Raw genomic sequence first — 13152 nt, 5'->3', positions numbered from 1 at the left:
AATATGGTTCATTTAAAAAGCCCGTTTTATCTCGAAAGAAGACCAAAATAATGTTTTACAAGCAGTTGTTGAGAACCCTGAAATATCAACTAGGCAAATCGAAAATAATGTAGGAGTAGCCAAATCCACAGCTCAATTTATTTTGCGTAAAAATAGATATCACCCCTATAAATTTAGGATTTGCCAAGGACTTAAACCAGGGGATTTCGAACGGTGCCGAAATTTTTGCGAATGGTATACACGCGCGTGTGAAAAAGATTATAATTTCCCTTCAAAAATAATATGGTCCGACGAAATTATGGTCACTTATAATGGTATCTTCAACCGCCGCAATACGCATTACTGGGCTCAGCAAAATCCGCGTGTTAAGAAAATATCAAGACATCAATAACGTTTTGGGTTTAATATGTGGTGTGCAATTTTAGGAACTAAAATACTAGGTCCGTTTTTTTACTATAATTCTTTGACCGCCGAACGATACCATCATTTATAGCAAAACTATGTAGAAGACTGTTTAGATAATTTACCTCTGGCACAGGTCAATAACTGTTGGTTTCAACATGTTCATTATGTGCTCCTGCACATAATTCTAGACAAGTTCGAGATTATCTTTCGCAGCGATTTCCTGGAAGGTGGATTGGAACCTTTAGTGAAGTGTCTTGGCCAGCGCGATCCCCTGACTTAACTCCTCTGGACTTCTTCATATGGGGTTTTGTTAAAAACCGGGTTTACCAACATTCTTTTGAAACTGAACAGCAGTTACGAGAATGTGTAACTATCGCATTTAACAGTATTACACCAGAGATGTTACGTGATGTTTTAAGTTCTACAGTTAGAAGATCATACTTATGTTTGGAAAATAACGGAAACCTGTTTGAACACCTCCTTTGAATTGAATAAAAAAATGCGTTAATTTCTTTGTTGTTTTCATTACTTTAAAAAAATCATTATTAACCTACTTAAAAATACATTTTAAAAATAGAAAAAATGCAATTTTCCTTTAAACTAAAAAGAAAACAATGGCATGTGTTACATCGTTGAATTCGTAATAAAAAATGAAATCAGATACAGGGTGTACTTTTTTTTCGGGCTATTTAAAAAAGTAAAGTTGGTTTTTTGAAAACGAAACGTCGGATATAAAAACTAAAAATACCATCGTGTAGTACCTTGAAAGTGCCCATGAAAAAGTGTTATTCGTTTTTTGATATCTTTTCAAATAAAGTCAGAAAAAAATAAAATTGATATTGTCAAATTCTCGTTTTTCCCAAATATATCAGCAGGCCATGAAAATTCTTCAAATTTCTAAACGGCATGTAAATAAGCTTCAAAGAACACAACTTTTTCCTAATTTAACCTAAGCTGTATCTCCAACAAGTACTGAGATTCCCATGCTTAGGATCCTTATCTTGGACACACTGTATATATATATATATATATATATATATATATATATATATATATATATATATATATATATATATATATATATATATATATATATATATATATATATATATATATATATATATATATATATATATATATATATATATATATATATATCAATATTCTATTAATGCATGCCATTTATTATTCTCATTTTAGGTATAAATGTTATATCAAGTGGAAGTTGAAAAATTCAAAAACGTTATAATTTTTTAGTGATTATTGAAAAATATAATTTTCGGTTGGTAGAGAATTTTCTAATCCCAATACTGAGACTTAATGCAATTTACAAAAAGTGGTTTGTGTTATATACCTAAGCACCCGACAAATTATGGAATTTCAATCTAATTTCAAAAATCTTGGCAATAAGTGAATGAAAAGGAATAGAAAAAGGTGCGATGATATAGAAAAAATGTATAAAATAAAAAATATCTGAATTGCAATCGTTTATTGCTCAATAAAAGTAAAATATGATGTCATACAAACTTTGACAGGCTATTATTCGAAAATTAATTGAGTCCGACAAAAAATAGAAAGTGTTCTGAATTTCTACAATCATGTAGTATCATCCCAGAAAAAATCGCGAATATCCGTGAGTATCCCATGAAGTACAATTCAGTCCCCATTTCCACAAGTAGATCTCAAACATGTGATTCCTTTCAGGAATCACACGTTAAAAGGTAAGACGCCGTTAGACCTTAGCTCGCACAAGTTTCGATTTTTGAGACTTGTCGTTCGTAGGGGGGCCACAACTCGTTAACGAGAAAACATATTTTTACAGATATTTTTTTTGTTTACAGTAAAATGTGATTTTTCCAGAGTCGAGTCAGTATTTTTCAGCTACCCTAAAAAAGGAACTTAGACCTAAAAGTGACTTGAAGAGACACACTCTGCATAATACATCTGGGTATTGAAAGAGGACTAATTATTGATATGTTGAGTGGGCCCAAACAACTTATGATGAAATATATATGTTTTGTAGATTTTTTTCTCAACCTGTGAAAATAACAACTTTATGAGGCGTAAAATTAGATGACTAGTAGTCGTTTGCGATATAGTACGAATTTCCACTTTGAAATTACCCGACTAATAACAGTTGACTTTCATAATATTTCTAATTCAGTTATGCAAATACGTTGACAGGGTTACGTGTGATTCGTAGTCATTTTTTACAAAAAAAAATCTCGAAGTAAACACTGATCGAAGACTGTCAAAAATGTTGTCAAATAGAAGTTAATGAAATGCCTAGAAAAAGTAAAGAAGTTCACGAATGTACCTTATCAAGTAAGCTTATGAACAAAACCTTATATCCTCTGCCTCCCAATGCATCAAATACGGCCAGATTTCTTCGAGTTATTCGGACATTATGTAGCATGGATCCGAAGAACGTCAAAAGTAAGGACTTTTTCCGAAATAAGTCCACCATGTTCGGAGAGCAAAAAAGACACGCAAAGAAACACTATAGGTTCGTGATACACCCTTTCAGTAAACTGAACAATGTTATCAAAGTTGTGTTTTTCATTTCCTGGTTGTGGCGATTTTATAGTGTGCCCGTAATGTACGGATTTTTTTTTCGATGGATGCACACTTTTTTAGTTATAGATATCATCATTAACATTCTGCAGTACTTGATATTCATCTCATTTTTCTTCGTGGGATATGTAGTCAGCAAGAAGAAAGAAATAATCATTGAACCCAGGAAAATCCTTTTCCATTATTTGAAGACGTATTTTATTTTTGATGTGATTGCTGTATTTTATGATGATATAGTGTCAGTCTACAAGCACAGTGAAAATCTACTGGGGGAATATTATATGTATAATTATTTCGCTTCTGTAGTAGTGATGTTCGCATACTTCACAAGATTCAAATATTTTATGGGTGTTCTAGAAGACATTATAAAAATGCTCCACTTATCGAAAACTGTATTCAGTTTACTGTTTCACCTTTTTGTTGTGAGTATTACCATACATATTTTTACCTGCGAATTGTTTTTATTACCAAAAATTTTTTATGGAGAAACATTTCCCAACGATTCTTGGATGGTTGAAGCTGGAGTTGATAGAATTAGTGAGGTACCATTTGTAAACCTCTACACAGAAGCTCTGATGATAACAGTGTGTTTCTATTTTGGAGCATCGCACGATAAATATGCATTCACTTGTCCCGAAGAGGAAATTGTTCTGACAGTTATAAGCATATTTGGTCGCTTGTACACTCTATATATGATAGCGGATTTATTAAAAATGTTCGGGCTAGTTGGAATTTCTGAAAGTAAATACGAACAATACTTGGGTCAACTAGAAGAATATATGAGCTCTAAAAATTTACCAGATGAATTGAGAATTAGACTGCTGAAGTACTACGAATACAAACTTCAGAAACATTATTTTAACGAGAACCAAATTCTTGCCACGCTGTCTGAACATTTGAGAATAGAAATGTTTTTGTTTGGAGCAAGAAAGCTCATTGAGAAAGCACAACTACTCAAAACACTACCCAGAACAACTCTTGCTTCATTATTCGCTTCTATGAGTACAGAAACGTTCATGCCGACTGATATTATAACAAAAGCAGGTCAACCTGTCGAAGATGTGTACTTCATATCATCAGGAACAGTTGCTGTTGTCAACGCCGCGAATACAGAAATAACCCACTTGGAAGATGGAGATGAGTTTGGATTTTTGGTTACTGAGGATGGAAAACTAATTTACACTCATATTGCTGTTGAAACATCAGAAATTTATTATATATCGAAGAAACTGTTTTTGGAGTTTTTGGGGGCACATCCAGAAATCTTCAAATATTTTGAAAACAAGGTGAAGAAGAGAATTGAGAAATTCGATTCGATTGAAACAACTTTGCTTCTGGGCGGAAACGACATTTTGTCCTCATTGAGATCTGGAAAACTTCTAGAGAGACAAGCTGTTAGATCAGTGAATTTTGAATTCGAAAACTGACTCAGTTATTTATTTTTCTTGTTTTTCATTTGATGAAATATTTTATTTTGAGCTTTTGCTACTATTTATATGAAATACATTAATATTTTCTCTATCTGGTTTTATTTCAATATTCACGAGTAATAATGAAATTTGATTCAATTCGAGCTGTTTGGGCATTTACCTATTTTGTAAAAATGGAATTAAGTTTCGGTAACACCGCTGTGGGTTTGAAAGAGATCCACGCAGTTGAACGTTAGTACTTAAAAAAGTCAATCACTGAAAGGAGTGTGAAACTGAAAAATATAGAGAATGTACGAGCCGGTGGTTTTACTTATTGAAAATTGTGAATTATTATTATGTTCTAAAACGTTTCCCTAAACTGATCTCCTTGATCGTATTCTAGTTTGCAATATATATATATATATATATATATATATATATATATATATATATATATATATATATATATATATATATATATATATATATATATATATATATATATATATATATATATATATATATATATATATATATATATATATATACAGGGTCCTGCAACAGTGGCGCGGTGTTCCATATCTCTATATAGGAAGCAGATAGGAATCTAATTTTCTATAATATTACCTTATTGCTCGAGCTCGACAAAATAAAAATATTGGCGGTCACACAGGGTGTTCGATTTTTTCTGGGCGGATCCCAACTGTGTCTTTTTAAATGGCAACCTATATTTTTTATCGCTTTTTCGGTTTCTTCATAGAAAAATAGAAAATAAAATAAACTTTATGTATATCTGCACTTCGAAAATATTGATGGTTTTCGAGATATCTAGCATGACAGGTTTTTTTTTCCAATATTCGTCTCTCAGAATATTTGAAATTATAAAGTGGTGCCAAGTCCAGTTGAAATTTTTTTTTGGTCGAATATTCTACATTGGTAACTCTCTCAAACGATATATCTGAAATCGACCTGTGATATACAGGGTATGAAAAACCGCTTGCCAAATATTGTAAATGAAAATTTGCAAAATCTTCCTTAGATTAAATGGAACACCCTGTATATTATTGATCCATAAGAAGCGCCAACGAAACACCTACAAATTTCATTAAGTATTCCCTATGGCTAAGTTCAATAGTTTTTCTTAAATGAGCATTTCTTTCGAAAAATGGTCATTTTTTCAAAGTGAAATCCATTTGACGACTGATAAGAATATACAAAAAATACCCTTTCCTTAAAATGTCGCCCATTCCTAAAATTACCTGTTGCTAGATAAACAAGTTGCGAATTACACCACAAAATGGACGTTCTTGAATAGTTACAATAATTTCAAAAATCTCGGAATTTGTGCCATATTCTTTCGGTCTAAAACAACCTTTCAGCGAATGAAATATTTATTGGAAATCAAGTAGTCTGGCAAATGACAGAACAAAATATTTGGCTGCAAATGAATATTGAAATTTTTAGTCAATCGTGAAGTTGAACTGTCGGTATAATTTCATCAAAAAGTGATTTGATTGATATGATTTTCATATTAGGTGAATCAGACAGGAATTGTTTATTGGCAAGTAGAATTTATTCTCAACGGTATCTAGATAGAAGGCATCCAGATGAAAGATCTTTCCGAAAGGTCTTGGGACGATTCGTTGAAACTGGATCTATTAATTATTCCAAACATGAGCGCATCAAGCCAGCTACTAATGAAGATAATGAATTGCAAGTTCTTCTTGCTGTTGAAGAAGATCCTAGTAGGAGTCAACGACAAATTGGGGAAATAGTGGATATAAGTGAGAGATCAGTGCAACGAGTATTGAAGAAACATCGCTTGCATCCATACCACGTTCAGTTACATCAAGAACTACTGTATGCTGATTTCGAGAAAAGAGTGAGATTTTGCAATTGGGCCATGAACAAAATTTGTCGAAACGAATATTTTTTCAATAATATTTTATGGTCGGATGAATCGACATTCCATAAAAATGGATTTGTAAATCGACATAATTACCATTATTATGCGACAGAAAATCCTCACTTATTGAGACAGGTGGATTATCAACATAGGTGGTCGATAAATGTCTGGGGAGGCATCATTGGAGAATATGTAATTGGTCCATACTTTTTTGAGGGACATATGAATGGTGCAATGTATCTCAATTTCTTACGAAATGATTTACCAGGTTTGTTAGATGATATTCCTCTTGACCTCCGCAATAGAATGTGGTTACAACATGAAGGTGCACCTGCTCACTATTCGGCAGAAGTGAGAGATCATCTAAATGAAGTATTTCCCAATAAATGGATAGGACGGAATGGGCCTGTACGGTGGCCCGCTAGATCACCAGATTTGACGAAACTAGATTTTTTCTTATGGGGATACATAAAAAATATGGTTTACGTTGAGCCACCAACTTCTCCCGAAAATATGCGACTTAGAATAACGAATGCTTTTCGCAGCATTACACCAGCTGTCTTGCGCAGGGTAGAACAGTCTTTCAAACATAGACTTCAGCTCTGCATTCAAGAAAATGGAAGACATGTTGAACATATTTTATAAAAGTTTCATTATCAACCTTAATTAAACTCTCCCTTTTGTAGTTTTGTAATTTGCCAGTTGACAAATTTGAATATCTAGAACTCAAGCTCTGAATGAATATAATAACATGAAAAAAATAGTTATTTATAATGTTTCTTTCTTTTAACTTGTTTGGTTTGATATTGCACGATTTATGAGTGAAATTCTGCATCCAATGAAAAAATAATTTTCCATTTAGCAAAAAGTGATAGGTACATACATTTATTTCGTTAAAAAATATTTGTTTGGACACCTTCTAATGTACAAAATTGAAACAAGATATCTTTCGTATATTTTTATCAGTCGTCAAATGGATTTCGCTTTGAAAAAATGACCATTTTTCGAAAGAAATGCTCATTTAAGAAAAACTATTGAACTTAGCCATAGGGAATACTTAATGAAATTTGTAGAGGTTTCGTTGGCGCTTCTTATGGATCAATAATATACAGGGTGTTCCATTTAATCTAAGGAAGATTTTGCAAATTTTCATTTACAATATTTGGCAAGCGGTTTTTCATACCCTGTATATCACAGATCGATTTCAGATATATCGTTTGAGAGAGTTACCAATGTAGAATATTCGACCAAAAAAAAATTTCAACTGGACTTGGCACCACTTTATAATTTCAAATATTCTGAGTGACGAATATTGGAAAAAAAAACCTGTCATGCTAGATATCTCGAAAACCGTCAATATTTTCGAAGTGCAGATATACATAAAGTTTATTTTATTTTCTATGAAGAAACCGAAAAATATAGGTTGCCATTTAAAAAGACACAGTTGGGATCCGCCCAGAAAAAATCGAACACCCTGTGTGACCGTCAATATTTTTATTTTGTCGAGCTCGAGCAATAAGGTAATATTATAGAAAATTAGATTCCTATCTGCTTCCTATATAGAGATATGGAACACCGCGCCACTGTTGCAGGACCCTGTATAAATACATACACATATATATATACACACACACACACACACATATATATATATATATATATATATATATATATATATATATATATATACATACATATATATATATATATATATATATATATATATATATATATATATATATATATATATATATATATATATATACATATATATATATATATATATACATATATATATATATATATATATATATATATATATATATATATATATATATATATATATATATATATATATATATATATAAATATATATATATAAAAAGAAAGAGGGATATTGAGTGAAATGGTATTATCAATGGAAAAAGGTTATTGGACAAAGCACTCATAGGAAGGTGGGCAAACCGCAGACACGTGTTTCTGGCTATTTAGCCTTCGTCAGTACGGTACAGCCAAGTGTGAAGGATAGACAACACTTGGTTGCAAGAAAGAGGTCAAACAAAGCAAGCGGATTCATCATAAGGGGCCAACTACGATTTCGTGTCATCGTTGGAAGATCTTGTGATTACATCGTTGTATCAATAACAACACATGTTATACAAAAATATTATTTTCATACTCTTTCAGGGAATATAAACAACTTGTTACCAAAAAGTCTTTGACTTTTTTTTTTTAATTTGAGAAAATTTGTTCCACTTCTGATGCTGTGCGGTAATAAGTTAAAATTAATTCGCGCCAATTAATTTTTATTGATGTTTTTAAAAGTGAAAATATTTTGCTCCGGCATAATGTGGCGAACCTTTGTACTCATTACAGTTTATTTTTACCTGATGGAAGTCGTTTCTCCGTCTCATCTGATGAGAGTGAATTTCCTCATTTCTTGTTAGCAAATGGGAATGTACATGAACTAGCCCAATATTTTGTAAAGATAAATACAAGGTAATGTGAAATTTTTTTGTCTTGTAATGTCTTCTTACAAGATTCTCTGTATTTGAGATAAAAAATTAGTCTAATGAAACTTCTGATGAGTTTCCCCAAATGGTAATATTTATATCAAGCTTAGAATACACTAGACCAAGAGATTATGTCTCGAAAAATTTGATTTCATTGTTAAGAAGACAGAATACTTTTTTTTCAGAGACGTGCACAAGTATTCGATGTGATTATTGAAAGACAATTTATTGTCAAGTTGTGTTCCAAGGAATTTTTTATATTTTGTTGTTTCGAAACCTAAATTTATTTGGAGAAGGCGCTGATACTCACTTGAAAACTGGATAAATGTTGTATTATCTTTATTATTTATTAACTGATTGTTGCTACACCAACATTTGAATCAATTGATTACTAGTTTCGTTTTATTTTCAATTTCATTTAGATCTGGGGACGTCACAATGATTGTTGTGTCATCGGCAAACATGAAAACTCGACCCTCTTTTATGTTTTCGGGTAGTTCATTAACATGAAGTAAGAATAATAGTGGTCTAAGCACCCCTTCCTGTGGGGGATCCAGATTCATATAAAATTGATCTGAATAATTGTCGTTGACTTTAACGACTATTTTCCTATTACTCACATATGATTCATACCACTTATTGATTGACCCTCTTATCCCCATTTTTTAGAGTTTTTACTTAAATACTTCGGGTTGATTGTTTCAAATGCTCGGCTTAGATCAAAAAATATACCAACTATATAGTATCCTTTGTTCATGCCATCAAAAATATATTGGATCATATCAGTTGATGCTGTTTCGATTGCAAATTTTTTTTCGATTGAAAATTTTTTGTTGCAAAAAACTTACCGTTCTGTTGTAAACTGCTTTTTCCATAGCTGTGGGATACCCATTTTTATAAACCGGTACGACTTTTGAAATTTTTAGTTGGTTTAGAAAAATACCTTCCTCTACTGATTTATGGATCAGGGTAGTTAAGTTTTTTGCCAAGTTAGCACAACCTCCAAATACTTTCATAGGAATCTCGTCAACACCTGCTGTCGTTTTGTTTTTGGAACTCATTATTATAGTTTCCATTTCTGAGTTACTGTAAGGAATAAAATACATGGAACTACATGATGAGTCATGTATGAAGGAAAATCGGTTCTGAGGTAAATCTAATGTTTTGATTTTTTCTTTTGAGAAATATTTGCCCATTGTGTTCGGTAATGAGACCTCAATATCGCTGCAGTCTAATTTAATTTCTATTTGCATCTTATTTTCTTTAGTTTTTACCATTTCTTCATCAACCAACGTCCAAAGGGTTTTTTGTTTGTTCGATGAATTCAGTATGTTTTGGGTATGAAAACGTTGCTTTTCTAGGACTATATTAATGTTTATTAAGTTTTTTTCATATTTATATTGAGCTTGTATAGTTTCATTTTCAAGCTCTTTCTTACGTATATAGTTTAACATCATGAGGTTATCTGATAGTTGTTGAAGTTCATTCGAGTATTTAAATCTGTTAACAGATGTATTGATTTTAATTTTTTGTTTGGGGAAGCAGCATATTGTCTCTAACCCTCTTTTAATCATATATCAACGACTTATTGGAAAAAACCAATCATCCAATATATTGCTTTGCTGACGACAGCACACTTGTCGCTGTATTCCATTTGGATTCTAGGACATCGGCTACGGAGGCAAACTTAACAGGCAGCAGGAGGTTTCATAACTTAATAAGGATATATAACTGATTTGGGATTGAGGTGAAAGTGGTTCAATTTAATGTCACAAAAATTCAAGCATCGGTTTTCTTCAATAAAATAAATGTCTCCGAACCGGATATAATGACGTCAGGTCAGACAATCCCGCTTTCTGCTTCGACAAGTGTATTGGCACAATTATGTCACTGGAATCGCAAAGGCTACTTCTCAAAGGCATATTCTGATAGCACACATCAAGTGCCAATTGAAAAATGTGGCGAATAAAGAAGATATAGGCAAAAAAATTGTTTGGGATTTTTTGGTTTTTCCTGTATATCTACAGAACCAAAAGAGATTTATTCGATTTTTTTTTAAATCATTGAAAAGGTCTCTGAAATACGCAACTTTGTCACAATTTAACCGACACTCTATCTCTTATCTTTTACGAGATCCCCATGTACATAAACGAATTTGAATAGCCAAATATATATATATATATATATATATATATATATATATATATATATATATACAAATATGAAAGTTATTGAGTGTCTTGATATAGAAACAGAAGTTAATATCGGACATAGCACTCATGAAAGTGGCAAACCATAGACACGTGTTTCGTGCTTTTGGCCCATCATCAGTATGGTGCAGCCAAGTGTAAGGATAGGCAACACTTGGTTACCAAAAGATAGAAATACAAATGCACGGAGCCACCAATAGGAGCCAACCGCACATTTGTGGTTTCAGTTGATAGATCTTGTGTTTACAAGAAAACTATCAAAATCACCACGGAGGCAGCTATAGCCACCTGCGTGACATCCGGGTCCAGGAAATTATACAAATATGAAAGTTATTGAGTGTCTTGATATAGAAACAGAAGTTAATTTCGGACATAGCACTCATGAAAGTGGCAAACCATAGACACGCGTTTCGGGCTTTTGTAAACAGAAGATCTATCAACTGAAACCACAAATGTGCGGTTGGCTCCTGTTGGTGGCTCCGTGCATTTGTATTTCTATCTTTTGGTAAACAAGTGTTGCCCATCCTTACACTTGGCTGCACCATACTGATGATGGGCCAAAAGACCGAAACACGTGTCTATGGTTTGCCACTTTCATGAGTGCTATGTCCGATATTAACTTCAGTTTCTATATCAAGACACTCAATAACTTTCATATTTGTATAATTTCCTGGACCCGGATGTCACGCAAGTAGCTATAGCTGACTCCGTGGTGATTTTGATAGTTTTCTTGTAAACACAAGATCTATCAACTGAAACCACAAATGTGCGGTTGGCTCCTGTTGGTGGCTCCGTGCATTTGTATTTCTATCTTTTGGTAACCAAGTGTTGCCCATCCTTACACTTGGCTGCACCATACTGATGATGGGCCAAAAGACCGAAACACGTGTCTATGGTTTGCCACTTTCATGAGTGCTATGTCCGATATTAACTTCAGTTTCTATATCAAGACACTCAATAACTTTCATATTTGTATAATTTCCTGGACCCGGATGTCACGCAAGTAGCTATAGCTGCCTCCGTGGTGATTTTGATAGTTTTCTTGTAAACACAAGATCTATCAACTGAAACCACAAATGTGCGGTTGGCTCCTGTTGGTGGCTCCGTGCATTTGTATTTCTATCTTTTGGTAACCAAGTGTTGCTCATCCTTACAGTTGGCTGCACCATACTGATGATGGGCCAAAAGCCCGAAACACGTGTCTATGGTTTGCCACTTTCATGAGTGCTATGTCCGATATTAACTTCTGTTATATATATATATATATATATATATATATATATATATATATATATATATATATATATATATATATGGATAAATGAAAATTACTTTGTTTTTTACCACTTTTATTTGTAACTAACGTTACTGCAGTTTCGTCCTATACGGACATTCTCAAACTTATACAATCAAATAACAATGATCATTACATTCGCCATTATATACCATCCCTGTAGGTACTAATAGAAATAGAGGTACTTGACTTGATTGAGTACCTGAATTTACAGTTCACAATGCGGATGTGCCAATTTAAAAACCGGAGAGTAAATTAAATCGATTTGATCATTTAACAGGTTGCACCCGCACTGTTTATGCTTGTGAATTTCCAAGGATTCTAAATAATTGAGTTTGCAACCCTTCCTTGCATAGTGTAGAATTTCCGTATCGTTTAGATTCGGAAACTTGTGGTTGCATGCCAAGGAATGGTTTGAAAACGTCGAATCATTCTTTCCTAGTCTGAAGGACCTTCCGTTTTTGGAAATTTCAGCCACATTGTCCCACATAAACAATATTACACTCCGGACACTTAAGCTTATAAACTCCAGATTTGTTCAACTTGTCGACCTTATCTTTGGTATTGAAAAGGAAATGAGATAACCTGGCATGTGGTCCGAATGCTACTTCCACATTGTTTTTTCTGAAGAAACCTGCGATTATTTCTGTTCTTTTTCCAAAATATGTTAGCGTTACCCATTTCTAGATTTCTGGTTGTTTGACCTGAGGGTATATTGATCTGTAAGTGAATTTCCGGCTTTGTTTCCTGACTAACTTCTGGATAGTATCTGCGTTGAAACCATTATTATGACCTATTTGTTTATTATATCAATTTCCCTAGCTAGATTGTCTGCAGACAA

At 32.8% G+C, this 13152-nt stretch overlaps 1 protein-coding gene across 1 annotated transcript; it reads left to right on the top strand.

Annotated features, from left to right (window-relative positions):
• Positions 1-2604: 2604 nt before the first annotated feature.
• Positions 2605-4500, top strand: LOC111513237 (potassium/sodium hyperpolarization-activated cyclic nucleotide-gated channel 1-like). The gene has a single exon (XM_023169407.2). It carries the CDS (start codon positions 2688-2690, stop codon positions 4404-4406), a length of 1719 nt encoding a protein of 572 aa, XP_023025175.2. The 5' UTR covers positions 2605-2687; the 3' UTR covers positions 4407-4500.
• Positions 4501-13152: the final 8652 nt, after the last annotated feature.

This window comes from Leptinotarsa decemlineata, unplaced genomic scaffold, assembly GCF_025532065.1.
Source record: "Leptinotarsa decemlineata unplaced genomic scaffold, Ldec_3_MD MMD2_tig00000199_RagTag_RagTag, whole genome shotgun sequence".
NCBI lineage: Eukaryota > Metazoa > Arthropoda > Insecta > Coleoptera > Chrysomelidae > Leptinotarsa > Leptinotarsa decemlineata.
This window is presented reverse-complemented; position numbering and strand designations above follow the sequence as displayed.

Bases quoted from the DNA above. Each gene is read 5' to 3' on its own strand.
- LOC111513237 (XM_023169407.2), top strand. From the start codon at position 2,688: ATGCCTAGAAAAAGTAAAGAAGTTCACGAATGTACCTTATCAAGTAAG.